This window comes from Elgaria multicarinata, chromosome 12, assembly GCF_023053635.1.
Source record: "Elgaria multicarinata webbii isolate HBS135686 ecotype San Diego chromosome 12, rElgMul1.1.pri, whole genome shotgun sequence".
NCBI lineage: Eukaryota > Metazoa > Chordata > Lepidosauria > Squamata > Anguidae > Elgaria > Elgaria multicarinata.
The window spans coordinates 33,999,176-34,015,371 of NC_086182.1; the positions used below are offsets into that span (position 1 = coordinate 33,999,176).

A 16,196-nucleotide genomic window follows, 5' to 3' on the forward strand; every position below is an offset into this window, starting at 1 on the left:
AAAGATGTTTTAATCATGTATGGTATGTTTTAATCCTTTTTAATGTGTATTTTGTATCATGTTTTTATACTGTTTGTTTTATACTCTGAATTGTTTTAGTTTTTGTGAACCGCCCAGGGAGCTTTGGCTATTGGGCAATATAAAAATGCAATAAATAACAATAACAATAATAATAATAAGCTGTGGGCTTCCTGAGTGAGCACCATCGTTCGTTTTAATAGGTTTTTGTGCTCCATAGTGATTGGGGAGGGTTAGTCCCTAGTTGATGGGTATCAACCTAAGTTGGGTCATTCCATGTCCATCACCAGCACCATGTGATTTTGTCTTGGTTGTAATTATTGTATAAGAAAGAGGACAAATTTCTCTTTGGTGGACGACTAATGGAGAGATAATGGGCATATATTAAATTTCAAGATGGATCCCAGTGGTAGAGGTTGGGATTAAAAGATAGGTCCTTGTTTGGAGTCAACTGGTTTGAGCTGCCATTTGGAATTTTGGGAACCAAAATGCGTTCAACTGGCCCTACTCACAGAAGTATCCCCAGAAAAGTTCCATACCGTATGTAAAGGTATAGAGAGATTATTTTGTCCTTCACTGAGGATGCCAGCCTAAGGGTTCCATGAATGTGCACTCACCAGTTTACTTCCAGAGGAGATCTCGTGAGCACCAAATGCTGTTGGTCAGAGGAAGCCCACGGGGTGCTCACGTCAGCTTTGGGGTATGCCATGCCATGGGATTGCCCTTGCTCACCTTGGCCCTTTTCTCCATAGAACCCCAAGCCTAGCTCAGAGGAGATTTCCATGATTGCTGAACAGTTGTCCATGGAAAAGGAAGTGGTCCGGGTTTGGTTCTGCAACCGGCGCCAGAAAGAGAAGCGCATCAGCTGCCCAATGCCCTCCGCCATGAAATCACCCCTCTACAACTCCAGACTGGTAAGAATTGCTATTCAAATTGGGATAGACCCAGTGGAGTCTGGTGGTTCCCGTGTCAGTGGGATAGTAAATCCGCTCCAGGTTTCAATCAGAACTGGTGCTCCACACCTTGGAGAGCTTCTTTAGAGTTCTGACTGAAACCCAGAGTGGATTCACTGCCCCACTGACATCAGAGCCACCAGCCTCCACTCGATGGACCTATGCGTCTTTCTTTCTATGTGGGACAAGAAGCAAATACCAAACGAACTGAGCTCAGCACTGAAGTACTCACTTTATACATGTAAGTCTCTGGCATCTCCTGTTGAAAGGATCTCCAGTAGCAAGGCATGAGAAGTAGGTTGTGTGAATGGTCCAACAGGGTTTTTGTGCTTCATTGTTTATTTGTTTAAAAGAACTGGCAAGAATTCTGCCTAGTCCTTACCCCACAATGAGTGAAAAATGGTTGTGTGTGAACATTAAATACAACTGTTGCTAGGATTGCACATGCCAGCTATTTTTAAAGCGATGTGATGGTACAGAATCAAGGTATAAGAACCTGTGCAGCATTGTGGCTAACAGGAAGTTGTGAACCACCAAGATCTGGATTCAAATCTTAATTAGTGGCCTTCGGTAAACCACAGTCTCTCTCAGCCTCTGCTTTCCTGCCTCTGATCTATAATATGGGTATAATACTATTGACTGATGTTACAGGATTGTTGTAAGGGTTACTTAGCTAGTGTACAGCAAGCTCGTTAAACCTTCAAAAAGAACCCAACGGCGTCACCCCATGAAACTTATTGGTGGGGGATTCAGGACAGAGAAAAGGAAGGACTTCTTCACACAGTGCAGAGTTAAACTATGGAATTCACTGCCACAAGATGAAGTGATGACCACCAATCTGGATGATTTTAAAAGGGGGCTGGATAAATTCCTGGAGGAGAAGGCTATCAATGGCTGCTAGCCCTGATGTTTATGTGCTACCTCCAGAATCCGAGGCAGTAAGCCTCTGTGCACCAGCTGCTGGGGAACATAGTTGGGAGGGTGCTGTTGCACCATATCCTGCTTGTGGGTCCCTGGTCAACAACTGGTTGGCCACTGTGTGAACAAAGTGCTGGACGAGATGGACCCTTGGTCTGGTCCAGCAGGGCTCTTCTGATGTTCTTATGTCCTAAGGAAATGCTGCATTAGAATGAAAGTGATGATTAAAAGGCTGCTATCCAACTGAAACGGCGATGGGGAACACGAGTCAGCAGAATGTGTGTTCATTCTCAGGATGCTCCAGGGGTGATACCAGACATGGTACTTGTGTTTTATCCATCTTCCATATCCAGCTCCTCCCACAGCTCCAGCAGCAAGGGCGCTGAGTAAAAGGCAGTTAAGAGCACCTTTCCCCTGACTCATCCATCCTGAGTCAGTGAGAACAACCTCTAATGACACATGGCCTATTGCTTCCTGCAAGGAAATTCCTTCCCCTTTGACATTGTCTCTGGCTGCCAAGCCATCAAATCCAAACAGGCTGCCCTCCCCCTCACCCTGCCCTGCCCAAGTACTCCATCAGCAGCAGGCGGTCAAGAGAAAAGGAAGGTCTTTCTCAATCCTAGCTACGCTGCAGATGAATTAAACTGACATTCCGGATGCAATGTAGTTTTTGTTTATGCATCATATTTTTTCTTCTGGCATTTAAACTTTACACCCCAGCTTTCAAGAATAATATTCAAGGCGACTGCCAATAACTTTAAATTAAAAGATCACAATAAATTAGTAGCCTAGAATAACCTAGGAGCCAGTATGGTGAGGTGGTTAGAGTCCTGAACTTCGGCTCGGGAGACCTGGGTTCAAGTCCCCACTTGGCCATGAAACTCAGTGGGTGACGTTGGGCCAGTCAATGAATGTCATCCTAACCTACCTCACAGGGTTGTTATGAGGATAAAAAGGAGAGGAGGAGAAGGAGAGTCCATGTTAGCCACCTTGGGTTCCTTGCTTAAAGCATTGTTAAAATTATTATTTACAAAAACAGAGCAACCCCATAAGAGTTAAACAGCTGCACCCAATGGGCAGTATCATATTCTATGGCTGGCATAAATGTCATTGCACCAGCATAAGCGACCTTCTAGCATAACACCAATAAGTGATATGGGCTTCCCCGGAAAACCCATCCTGGCAACTAACTGTTGTCATGGCTAGCTAAGGGAGCTGTGGGACACCTCTCTCTCTCTCTCTCTCTCTCAACATACATAGCATTGTGCCCGTAGGTTTCTTATACAAAGTTCAAATGTGTAACTCAAACTTGGGGATGCTTACTCAGATGTAAAGCCCACCAATCATAATGGCACTTGCTCCCAGGTACTGTATGTGTGTATAGGATTGCAGCTTTTGGCAATCTCTCTCTCCCTCTCTCTCTCTCTCTCTCTCTCCCTCTCTCTCTCTCTCTCTCTCTCTCTCTCTCTCTCTCACACACACACACACACACACACACACACACACACACACACGCGAGGAGGGAGGGAAGGTGATTTCAGTTCCAGGAATGCTCCAATCATTCCAATTGGTTAGAGAAACTCTATGACGACAGCAGTCACCCATTTAAATAAATCTTAATTGATTTATCATGTGAGTTTCTGTTGATTTCTTCTTTAATTAATGATCATTTAAGCTGCCTCGGGCTCCTAGCAAAAGGAAGAAAGGCAGGATATAACTGTAATAAAGAAAAATAAATAAATAAATAGGTATACAAAGCCAAGGGCATATCTGTTTGTGTTTTAGATGATGAATAGATGTCTCATCTTAGAAGAGCCATTCCTACCTGTGCATGAATGCCTCTCTTGGTATTTTCAGTTTTTATAAGCAGGTATATTAAAGATCTGCTTCCTGTTTTATTGGGACACATCGTTAATCAGTCAAAAGTGTCCTTTTTTTTCAAATGGATGAATCTAACCAAATAATCAAACCAATGTTGCAGCCGTCTCTCTCAGTGACAGTACGCCTATTTTTATACTCCTAAAATCGACAAGGGGAGCAGGTACGCACCAGCTAGCCGGCAAGAGCTTTCCTTTGTATGAATTAAGGCTACAGTCCAATACAGCACGGATATCGACCTCTGAATTCAATTTCAGAGAAACTCTCAGGGGCTGGATTCCAGTGATGGGGCCTTTGGGGAAATGGGATAAGGCCAAAATACCCAAACTGCAAGTACGTTTTAGCTTAGAGCTGGTAATGCCTGCAACTGAGCCTTAGGGAAGGCATTTCAACCTTTGAGAGGAGGAGGGGAGGAATGTGTGTAAAAACTGGGGAAACCACACAGTGACTGGTGGTTGAGGAAAGGGGTGTTGCCATCTGGGAAACCCCAGAGTATTAGATTTGGATCCCAGTTTAGCTGGATTTCACACACACACACCCCTCAAGCTTGAGGGTCAACGTCCCTGCTATACAAACTTACTTAGGAATAAAATACCATATTCTTCGATTGTAAGACGCCATCGATTGTAAGACGCACACTAATTTCAGTATCAGCAACAGAAAAAAAAGCTTTGATTCTAAGATTCTAAGATGCACCTGCGATTCTAAGACGCACCCCGTTTTTAGAGATGCTTATATGGGGTAAAAAGTGTGTCTTAGAATAGAAGAAATACGGTAAGTCCCAAATAAGGTTATTTGGATTCAGTGGAACATAGTTCATCCCTTATTTCACTCCATCACCCTGCTCGTGGCCTCCGCTCCAAGAACACCATGTCTCTTACCTGCCCGAGAGTTTCCACTTCGCTCGCTTGTCTTCGCCCGTTCTCACTCGTTGCCCCCTAGGCCTGGAATTCTCTTCCAGTGCATTTGCGGACAGCGACGTCAATTTCAGTTTTTAAATCCTGCTTGAAAACGTCTCTTTTCTCGAAAGCTTTTCAATCGTTGCGTGGTCATACTAGTCTATATTTTAGTTTTAATGCCCCGATTGGTTTTTCCCCTCCCTCCTCTGTCTGTTACTATGATTTTAGATTGTAAGCCATATGGCAGGTTGTCTTGTTTTGTTTTATTCTGTACAGCTCCATGAACATTGATAGTGCTTTATAAATAAATATTAATAATAATAACATACAGAAAGAATTGCACGGCATGGCTTTTCTGACTTAGCACTAGGGCTGTGAACAGACCCCCCCTGCTCCACCCTGCTCCTGATCCGCAAATTGCGGATCAGGCCTGCTCCACCCCGCCTTGATCCGCCTAGGGTCTGCTCCGCTCCGCTGCGGAGCTCCGGCTCCGAATCGGAGCTCCACAGTGGCGGGGGGCAGTGCCAAGTAAGGCCCCCCTCCCTCCTCCCCCTTACCTGCTTTCATCCCGGCCCGCCGCCAGCTTCACTAGAGCCCGCGGCTCAACCAGGAACTGTAGGCCCCACTTGCAGTCTACACTTACGGGTTGAGCTGCGGGCTCTAGTGAAGCCAGCGACAGGCCGCGATGGATGCAGGTAAGACCCCCCTCCCCCTTGCCCCCTTACCTAGCTCTGCCACCATCGCCACACAGGCAGCGGCAGAGCCAGGTAAAAAAAACCCTCCTTCCTCCCCCTTACCTGCGTCCGTCCATGGTCCCGCGGCTGCTTCAACTGAGCCCGAGTTGCAGCCTGGTCTTCCTGTTTGAGTCCTCGGGCTCAGTTGAAGCAGCTGCAGGGCCACGGGCAGATGCAGGAAAGAGCCCCCTCCCCCTTGCCCTCTTACCTGGCTCTGCCGCTGTCGCTGCACGGGCGGCAGCGGCAGGGCCAAGTAAACCCCCCTTACCTTTTTTGCGTTGCTCCGGATCGAGGCGAAGGATCCACCTTCACCTCGATCCACTCCACGACGCTCCACTGCTCCCCCGATCCTCTTCGCCTCCGCCTTAAGGGGAGGCGAAGCACCCCAATTCGCTTCTGCTTCTCCGGTCCGAGGAGAAGTGGAGCACAGCCCTACTTAGCACCACGTTGCTGAGGCTTACTCTGAAGCGCCCGCCATGCGACTGGCACTGTATAATCCAAGACTGTCCCTTTAACTCCTCCCCAAAATTGATCTTCCTTTTATTTCTTCCCTCTTCCAGGTTTCTACCTCAGGATCTTTGGGTCCACTTTCTGTTACGCCCGTCCACAGCGCAATGCATGGTGCAGGTACGTTCGGCTGGGAGTACTTTTCTTCCTTCTTTCTTCCAATGCCATCATTAAAATTTGGGTGCCCTACTTTGACTTTGGTTATGATGTTGGGATTGGGGAATTCCGTCCCTTGATCCCTTGGCAGTCAGTGTGTCTGAGCAGGCACCAAGCACCAATTTCCAAGAGCAACTCTTGGAAATTCAGTGGCTTAGTGGTCATCATGACAACCCCATAGTCACACCCAGGGCCGGCATCAAGGGTAGGGCATGGTTGGGCATCTTCCGAAGGCCCACACTCCAGCAGAGGCCCAATAGCAAAAGCCCCCAGGTCCTGCTCTGGGGGGGAAAGAGTCTCAGAGCTGCGCTCCACCGCATTCCACCTCCACTGTATCTCTGAATAAAATGAAGTATCCCAAATGGCACCCGTGGAAAGAGATCCACCTTGTTGATGGTGGTGTAATGATAGTTCTGTCGATATCCTTGGCTGCACATTTCTCTCCTAAGCAGGCCAGTGGGCAAGTTCTGTAGCAGGCAAACATGGCAGCGGGAAGGGAAGGCAACCTGCACTATTGCTCTATGGGACACCCTGCTCAGACTCCAGAGCGTGGCTCAGAGCAACAGTGATATAGAGCCCACCAGGTTCCCACTGGTTCCTTGGGTCACCTGGTCTTACTGGAGTGCCACCGCAGTGCCATCTCTTGCCAGCGTAGGGGTGGTGCTGCAGCACCATAGAGGCTGCACTGAGAGCTCCTCCTGCCTGAGTTCTGCCCCAGTGGCACAGGGAGTCGAGTGTTTGGGGTCTCCTTGCAGAGATTACCCCTGGGGTCTGGCTTGATCCCCCTGGGCTTTGTGGTCCTGGCTACAAAGCCTCTGGCAGTGACTGGCTGATCCAGCATCATCTCACCGAAGGCTTCATCAGGTGGCCTTTGTCTGCCATTGGCTCAGTTGTCCTGATGCTAGAGGCATGGGGATGGGGTGGGGTCATAGCCTCAAGTGCCTGGGAAAGGGATCTGTGGGTCTCAGGAGGCAACAGAGGGCCTAGGAAAGAGGGGGCAACCCAGGGCAAGGAGAGGGCTGGAAAGTTGCGAGAGAAAACGAGGAGCTGCCGTGCACCTGGCCAAGGTTTGCAGAGATGAAGAAAGGTGTGAATCTGAAGCAGCCGGTCCCATCTTTTGACTGTTTTCTCTGTTGTGCAGTAACATCGTCATGTTCTCCTGGCAACTCCAGCCGGCCCTCATCTCCTAGCTCGGGACTCCATGCCAGCAGCCCCGGCATGTCCCACAGCAGCTCCAAAGCAGCAATCAACTCATCCAGTTTCAACTCTTCTGGGTAAGGCCACTGGGGACATGCAGCTCCGGACTGTGATCATGTAGAAGGGGGAGGAAAAGGAAGATGACCGAAGTCAGGAGTCAGGCCGGGCCAGGGGAGGGGAGACCATCGTCCCTCTTGCACCCTCCACAAGCCTTGGACTGAAAGGCGCGTCACCCCCAATCAGTAGTGGCATTGGACAGTTTGGCTGGGCATCGTCGTTATTATTATTATTATTATTATTATTATTATTATTATTATTATTATTATTATTATCCCGCCTTTTGCCCAGTGCTGGGCCTCAAGGCGGCATTACAAAATTTAAAACATATACGTTAAAAACCTATAAATAGAGATATAGAAAAGTTAAAAGTATACTGAACTTATTCCAATATTAAAACATTTAAACCTTTAAAATGACAATTTTAAAAGTCCTTGGCACAGACGGAGGTCCAGATCATTCACCAAAGGCCAGCTGGAGCAAAAAAGTCTTCGCCTGCCTCCTGAAGCACATCAGGGAGGGAGTTCCAGAGCACTGGGCATGATGGGAGTTGTAGTACAATGCATCGGGAGGATACCAGACTGGGGGAGGCTGTGGTAAAGTGTGTGCCTGCCTGAGCATAACGAAAAGGCCTAATCCAGCAAAGCCTGGATGGGTTTTTTCACTCCTGGGAAATCCCTCTTCCTGCAAGCAATTGGATTGGGAAATTTCACAATCCTACATCAAGGCAGTTAATGATGATGACCACTGGAGCCATTGAGGTTGCCTTCACACTAGTCCAGTGCTCCCTTTCCACAGAGAACCTTGAAAATGTTGTCTACGCGTTGCACTCCAGTGCTTGTGTGGTGATTCTTTTATTTCTTGCAAATTCTTTTAAGGGCGGAACAGTGTTTCCTGTCTTTCCCTCCCGTGTTTTTCTCAGACCTGATTTGTGATTGTGATGGTGATTTTGATAACAGAATGCAATTACAGCACCAACTTGTCCAGCTAAGAGATCTTTATTTGTTTAGTGGTATATAAGTACCACAAATAAATAAATAAAGTGGATGAACAAAGTGTTGCTGCGGCTTTTTAGGGCCACTGCGCTTTTAATTTAAAGCTTCCTGTGTGCCAGTTCAGCCGAAAGTCCCAGGATTAATCCCTGGCTTCTCCAGGTAGGGCTAGGATGAAAATCCTGCCTGAAATCCTGGAGAGTTGCTACCAGTCAGTGTGAACAGTGTTGGGCCAAGGATCTGACTCAGACCACAGCTAGACCTAAGGTTTCTCCTGGGATCATCCAGGGTTCGCCCCTGCCTGAGCACTGGATCCCCTGTGTGTCACCTAGATGAACAGGTCTGACCCCTGGACGATCCAGGGATAAACCTTAGGTCTAGCTATGGCCTCAGTATAAGGCAGCTTCTTGTGTCCTTATGAACATGCTCCAGAGAGAATATCCTAATGTACTTCTTTTGTATCTTTCTGTTGTTCTTCCGAGCAGCTCATGGTACCGATGGAACCAGCCCACCTACCTGCACTGAAGCTCCATTCCCAAAAGAGCAACCAAATCCACCTTTCTCTCCTCTGCCCAAAAGGAAAAAGGAAAAAGGAAGCCTTAACTTCTTGCTGTGGTTCCAGTTCTCTAGGAATGGCAGCTCAGGCACAATGGTACAGGTGCCTTCAAGATGTGGCACATCGTCCGTCAGCCCTTGACCTCACTTGATATACCCAGAACTGTCAAAGGGGCTAAAACTGTGATGGTTCCCATACCAGTTGAGGGGTATATGGTCATGTGTGTTTTCTACGCCACAGCATAAACCTGTTAGTTCATCAGTCTCAGGCACTTTTCCTTCTGGTACCTAGCATATTTCATCTGCAGCTGATGACTTTTCATAGGAAAGGGTTACAATTCTCTATCTCTAGCTCATAAATGCTTCTCTTAGGAGGCAACTGTAGAGACGCATCTGTTTGCAGGCCTAAACACACCGGTGCACCCTCGAGATGTCCCTAAACTGAGCCAGGGCTGCCAAATTAGATTCACTAAAAAGATTTAAATCTGGATTGTCATTTTAACATCCTGCAGATGGTGTTTCAGAACAAAGTGACGGATTGTCAGTGAGTGATGCATTCAACATCACTGGCTCAAAATAGTGAGGCTTTTATTTAGGTAGTCTAGATTCATGCCTGTTTTGATGCACATACTTTGTGGGGGGGAAACGTGTGGTTTCTGGGGAACAAAACAGAGGTGATATCGACATTAGGGATGGGAGAATGAGCAACATCTGATTCAGTGAGGTTCTCTCTTTTCCACCTGGATGCCCGTCTCACTTCACTCTTCCCCTGAACCTGACTGTCTTATTCTTTTCCTCCCAACAGGAAAAGTGTGCATTTTCAAATATGAAGACACACTTTCCGCCCATTGGCCGAAGCGTGAAAATGCAGGTTGAGGGTGATGGGGGATGCACATTTTTGGAAGTCTGCACTCGCTCAAGTGTGCATTTTCAGAAATGTGGCACAAGTAGTCACTTCTGACTGAAAATACAAGCTTGGGAAAATTGAAAACATTTCTGAGGATTGAGCTCCTGTTCACGTTAGGGGTTGCAAAATGGATATATTTGCATGATTTGTGAATAGGAACAGAATCCTCGTACATCCCTAATATGCATCTGACCATTTAAAAGTGGTGGTGGTCGAGGATTCAGGTCAATTTCATAGTGTACAGAGCCTTGCTTTTTTATATATATTTGGGAGGCGGTATTTTAGAACGGCCAAAGGCAGTGGTACATGTATTCATTTTTTGTCACCCAACCTGGCTTTTAATCAAATCAGCCTGGCAATTTTTCACTCATAGTGGTTTAAGGTATACCTGGAAAAGCCAAAAACTAGCCCAGATGCCTACTACATAGTCCCTAGGATATTTCTTCTCCGCAATATCTTGAGCACTTTTTTATAGGATTTTTTTTAAAAAAAACAACAACCATTTTTAGTACATGAAAGGATGGGGGTGTATCCACATATCTAGTCACATAGACCTCCCCAATCCCCCATTTTAAATGCAACATTTCTAGGAAAAGTGAAATTGACCAGAGCATGCGCTAGTGACTGTCCTGCCTAATCAATTTCACTACTTTCTTGATGTGAATGTAGCTAGGAGAAGAGGTTGCAATTACAGAATGGGGAAATGACCTAGATCCTAATCTCCAGAGTCGGGTTAGACATGTGCACACAGAAAGACACACACACAGAGACACGGCTCTCCTCTCTTTGCTTTATACAACTACCAACTTGCCAATACTGGGTCAGACCTACTGCCAGATAGCATAAAGGGGTATATAATTATATTTTGCTCCAGATGAATAATTGTGTGGCAGATGGGTGGGGAGGGAAGAGGGTCTCTGGGGTCAGTAGAAGTTGTCTGTATGGCTTTTCCTGGGAAAATAACCTTTTCCTTTAGGGTAAGATGATCCATTGGGAGACGGTTACATTTGAGTGCCTTCTGTTGTCTAGTATGGCTCTAAGAAACAGCCTCTGAAGCAAACCTGGAATGAGCTGACCTCTTGGGTTGGAAAAGTCTCTTCTAAAAGGACTTATTTCTATTTAAGTCATATTTGCTTCTTAGAAAAATTATTGCACTGTGGGTCCATTTGCCATCACATTGATGGCATTGAATGAGTAAGAGGATAGCATGACGTCAACGGCCCCAACCAAATTCGCAACTTCAATGACGCACTTCTCTCTTTTTATTCCGCCCGTTGTGTTTTCATATTAGCTACCAAGCAAAAAGACGACCATTTGTGATGGCAAACGTGTTCTTTGTTTGTGGGGAGGTTTGCTGCATTGTAAATAGCTTCTGTTCCCACCCACCCACCTCCTGTAACCTCTACTCTTCTCTCTTTGGGAGAACAGTTTGTATAACTCAGGTGTGAATTTTGAAGATTTTATGTGTGTATTGTTTGGATTTCATTAAAATCATTTTCAATGCTGGGAGCTTTCTTACCTGATAAATGTAGAAAGTGAGTGGGGGTAGGTGAGAGATTTATTTATTTATTACATTTCTATACCGCCCGATAGCCGGAGCTCTCTGGGCGGTTCACGAAAATGAAAAACATTCAAAGTATAAAAACAACAGTATAAAACCATAATATAAAATACAATATAAAAGCTCAACCAGATCAAAACAGCAGCAATGCAAAATTACAAATTTAAAACACCAAGTTAAAATTTATTTATAGACTGTTAAAATGCTGGGAGAATAAAAAGGTCTTCACCTGGTGTCTAAAGGCATATCATGTAGGTGCCAAGCGAACCTCCTTAGGGAGCTCATTCCACAGCCGGGGTGCCACAGCAGAGAAGGCCCTGCTCCTCCTGGTAGCCACCTGCCTCACTTCCTTCTTTAGCCATACAATTTAAGTCCTCTTCTCATGCCCATTTCATCTCTCTGGTGATCATGGGAAGTTGGGAACCTCCTGGTCAGAAGCTGAGACATAGCTTAAGAGATAAACAGGACACTTAGTGCTCAGGGAGAGGACAGGGGTATACAACCCTTGCACAAACATGTGTATACACACAGGGAGTGGGAGAGTACATGCCTTGCATGCAGATTATCCCAAATTCAATCCCCAGGGTGCTCTTGCCCAACTGTGTAGGTCAACCTCCCACAACCTGTTGCTCTCCAGATGTAAATTCCAACGCATCTGGAGAGCATCATGTTAGGGCAGGCTAGTTTGGATAATACTGAACTAGGTAGACTAAGAGCTTTATCACACCAGCGTTGTACTGTGCAATCACTGCGAATTGCGTGCAAAGGACTCCAAAGTTTTCCAGCTTCTAATCTGCTTTTATTGTGAAGTACTCCCATGCATCCTGTTTTAATTGCGCTTCTTAGCCAAAAGAAGTGCAATATTTTGCTACTAGTTTTCGAGCGTATCATTTGTTGTTTTCCGAGCGGCCACTGGGGCGCAGGAGCAGGATTTGAAGAAAAATTAAACAAATGCTTACTAGCTTCATCCCACATACCTGTTTCCCTTGAATTATCCCTACAGCGCTAAGCTGTTGGCATTGTTGTTGTTGCTACCAGGCGGTAAGATCCTTTGCATACCAAGAAATGAGTTTAAGGGGGGAAATGTAAAAAAAAAAAAACATTAAAAAATCAACAGATGACCCAATCCGATTCAAATTTGGTATGCTTAAAGCTCTCCTTAATATCTATTACTGTGCCAATTTTGATGTCTTTATCTTTAAAGATTGTGCAGATGTAAGCATTTGTTTATTTTTTCTTCCAATCCTGCTCCCGCGCCCCAGTGGTCGTTCAGATGATACGCTCGAAAACGAGTATCAAACTTTGGCGAATCCTTTGCTTTTACAGCACAATTTAAAGCAGGATGCATGGAAGTACTTCACAATAAAAGCAGATTATAAGCTGGAAAACTTCGGAGTCCTTTGCATGCAATTCGCAGTGATTGCACAGTATAACGCTGGTGTGATAAAGCTCTACATCTGCATAAGCTTTAAAGATAAAGACATCAAAATTGGCACAGTAATAGATATTAAGGAGAGCTTTAAGCATACCAAATTTGAATCATATTGGGTCATCCGTTGATTTTTTATGATTTTTTTTTACATTTCCCCCCCTTAAACCCATTTCCTGGTATACAAAGAATCTAGCCACCTGGTAGCAACAACAACAACAGCTTAGTGCTGTAGGGGATAATTTGAGGGAAACAAGTACATAGGATTAAGCTCGAATGGTGTAATGTGCTCTAACGTAGCTCCCTATGTTCCTACACACCGACATCCAACACCTTTCTCTCGTTCCCCACTCTGCCACCCTAACCTTGGCAACCGTTCTAATGATGCAAACACCTATGCAGTGTTTTCCAAATTTACTTGGTCCAGTAAAACATTTGCAAAAACTAGAGTGCCCTACGTGCAGACGTTTGGGCTGTTGTGTTTCATTAGTTCTCTGCAGCCAAAGGAGCCGTGCCGGATTTAGGAACAAGCCAAGTAAGCCATGGCTTAGGGCCTCATTTTAGGAGGGGCCTCTAACTATGTTGGAGATAACTAAGATGTATGGTAATTGAAATTGCTTTGGCTTAAATATGTTGGAAAGTTTAGTGTGACTTACAACAGAGTTGCCTTAGATAGAGAAAGCGTGGCAACACAGTATTTAGCATCGGAGGCATTGAGCGCAGACTAGAGCCAATTTAAAAGAAGTTCAAATTGGCTTACTTTATGAGAGGTTTTATACACACCTTCAGAGAAGATTATTTAACACTGTTTAACTACAAACACCTCCTAATGCTGGGTATTACCCTTTCTATTATAATGTAATACACTTTTTTGTTTTTCTTTTCGTGGCCTCTGAATCTTGGCATGGCTTACGGCTTCAGCAGGTCTTAAGCCATCCCTGCAAAGGAGGAGGAGTTTAAAGCAGTACAGGCTGAGTTCACTGCAGTCACCTTTACTCTTGCCACTGCCTAAGCCTTGAGGAATGTGTGGAAGCATTGGGCTTTTGGACAGGTGATGTGCAAGGAGATGTGAGCTGTACATATCTACAGGATGACATCAGCTCTTACCTGCCTTCTCTCCTGCATCTATTATTAGAACCTGCAGTGCTGCCCTCTACCTGTTACACTCACACATTACCCATTCTGGTGGGCAAACACTTGAGATGATGTATGTAATGTAAAAATATAATGTTTCGATACAACAGAGAGACAATTGATCATAGGAATGATTCCTTTCTCAAACAGCTCTTACCATCAAGATGTTTCTCCTGCTCTTTAGCTGAAATTTACCCTCTGGTAGCTCATGCCCACTTGATCCAATCCTGCTCTCTCTGGAACAGCTGAGAACAAGCCTTTGTCTTCTTCCAGTATACCCTTTAAGTATTTGAAGAGTCCTATCATGTTCCCCCACAGGGTTTGTTTCTCCAGGCTAAACATACCCAGGTCCTCCAGCCTTTCCTCCACAGGACCATCTTCATCACAATCCTCTGAAACCATCCCAGTTTGTCTATGTCCTTCTTAATTGGATACAACGCTACAGAGGAGGTCTGACTAGTGCAGAATAACGTGTGAATACTACTTTTTGTGACTCTGAAATGATGGTTTTATTCGTACTCATATTTATTCTAAAATCAGATTAGCCTTTTTTTGCAGCCTCATCACACCGCTGACTGTGAGAGTAATGTAGTGAACACATTTTGTCTCACTGGAGGTGGCAGGCGCAAGAAGAGAGAGAGACTGACCCAGTTCATATGATCACCATAGGCCCCCGTGACTTATTTAAGCTATGGTGGGTTTATTTATTTATTTATTTAAGGATTTTTATGCCGCCATTCAGCCAAAACAGTCTCTCATGGCAGCTTACAAAAGTATTTCTTGACAGTCCCTGCCCACAGGCTTACAATCTAAAAGACATGACACAAAAGGAAAGGGGATTGGGAGGGAGGAGGAGGAGGGGGAAAAGGAAAGCAAACTCAGGCACTACAATCTTAGTTGGAAAGTTCAGCAGTTACAGTTGACAGCAGGAGGGAGGGGGCTCTCAGCTGGAGCTGGACCCAGGCACGGTGGAGAGGTGCCTGGCTGCTGCTTCCTCCCTCACTGGTGGCCTCTGCAGAGACAGTTGACAGCAGGAGGGAGGGGGCTCTCAGCTGGAGCTGGACCCAGGCACGGTGGAGAGGTGCCTGGCTGCTGCTTCCTCCCTCACTGGTGGCCTCTGCAGAGACAGTTGACAGCAGGAGGGAGGGGGCTCTCAGCTGGAGCTGGACCCAGGCACGGTGGAGAGGTGCCTGGCTGCTGCTTCCTCCCTCACTGGTGGCCTCTGCAGAGACAGTTGACAGCAGGAGGGAGGGGGCTCTAAGCTGGAGCTGGACCCAGGCATGGTGGAGAGGTGCCTGGCTGCTGCTTCCTCCCTCACTGGTGGCCTCTGCAGAGACAGTTGACAGCAGGAGGGAGGGGGCTCTCAGCTGGAGCTGGACCCAGGCACGGTGGAGAGGTGCCTGGCTGCTGCTTCCTCCCTCACTGGTGGCCTCTGCAGTGACAGTTGGTAGCAGGAGGAAGGGGGCTCTCAGCTGGAGCTGGACCCAGGCACGGTGGAGAGGTGCCTGGCTGCTGCTTCCTCCCTCACTGGTGGCCTCTGCAGTGACAGTTGGTAGCAGGAGGAAGGGGGCTCTCAGCTGGAGCTGGACCCAGGCACGGTGGAGAGGTGCCTGGCTGCTGCTTCCTCCCTCACTGGTGGCCTCTGCAGTGACAGTTGGTAGCAGGAGGAAGGGGGCTCTCAGCTGGAGCTGGACCCAGGCACGGTGGAGAGGTGCCTGGCTGCTGCTTCCTCCCTCACTGGTGGCCTCTGCAGTGACAGTTGGTAGCAGGAGGAAGGGGGCTCTCAGCTGGAGCTGGACCCAGGCACGGTGGAGAGGTGCCTGGCTGCTGCTTCCTCCCTCACTGGTGGCCTCTGCAGAGTCCATTGGGTTGTGGCATGTGGTGGGTGGCTTTGTTGAATATTCAAGCCACAACCACGGCTTGTCATATCTTCTGAACCCAATGAGGGTGGGTTGTTGACATGGGTAACAAACCATTCAGAACCCATGGGTTGATGTATGGTTCTGGGTAGTTTGTCAACCACACAAAGATCCCACCCTCCCCAAGTTTAGATGACACAAGAAACTCCGGTCACAGCTTGAATATTCAAAAAGTCCATCCTCCGATGCCAGGGGCTACTGTAGCTTAAATAAGCCACAGTGGCCTGTTTGATCATGTGAACAGGCCCTAGAAGACAAACAGTACCTTCCGTTCTAACTAAACGCAAGTGAGATCAGGGCCAGATTCACAGCAAGCAGGATGTGACACTTTGAAAATGTTTTGAGAACTGTCTATGGAATGTGTGTCCAACAATTGTCACTA

At 46.6% G+C, this 16,196-nt stretch overlaps 1 protein-coding gene across 5 annotated transcripts in view; it reads left to right on the plus strand.

The window, feature by feature from the left end:
* The window catches only part of POU2F3 (POU class 2 homeobox 3), a 334,798-nt gene extending 325,649 nt beyond the window's left edge, over nucleotides 1-9,149 (plus strand). For 4 of the 5 annotated variants that reach the window (XM_063138996.1, XM_063138991.1, XM_063138993.1 and 1 more), the window contains 4 exons: nucleotides 771-932; nucleotides 5,961-6,027; nucleotides 7,205-7,337; nucleotides 8,792-9,149. In XM_063138996.1, the coding sequence (XP_062995066.1) occupies nucleotides 771-932; nucleotides 5,961-6,027; nucleotides 7,205-7,337; nucleotides 8,792-8,834 (405 nt within the window). In that variant the 3' untranslated portion in view covers nucleotides 8,835-9,149. The remainder of the gene's footprint in view (nucleotides 1-770; nucleotides 933-5,960; nucleotides 6,028-7,204; nucleotides 7,338-8,791) is intronic. The other variant, XM_063138992.1, reaches the window with a different exon arrangement.
* Nucleotides 9,150-16,196: the final 7,047 nt, after the last annotated feature.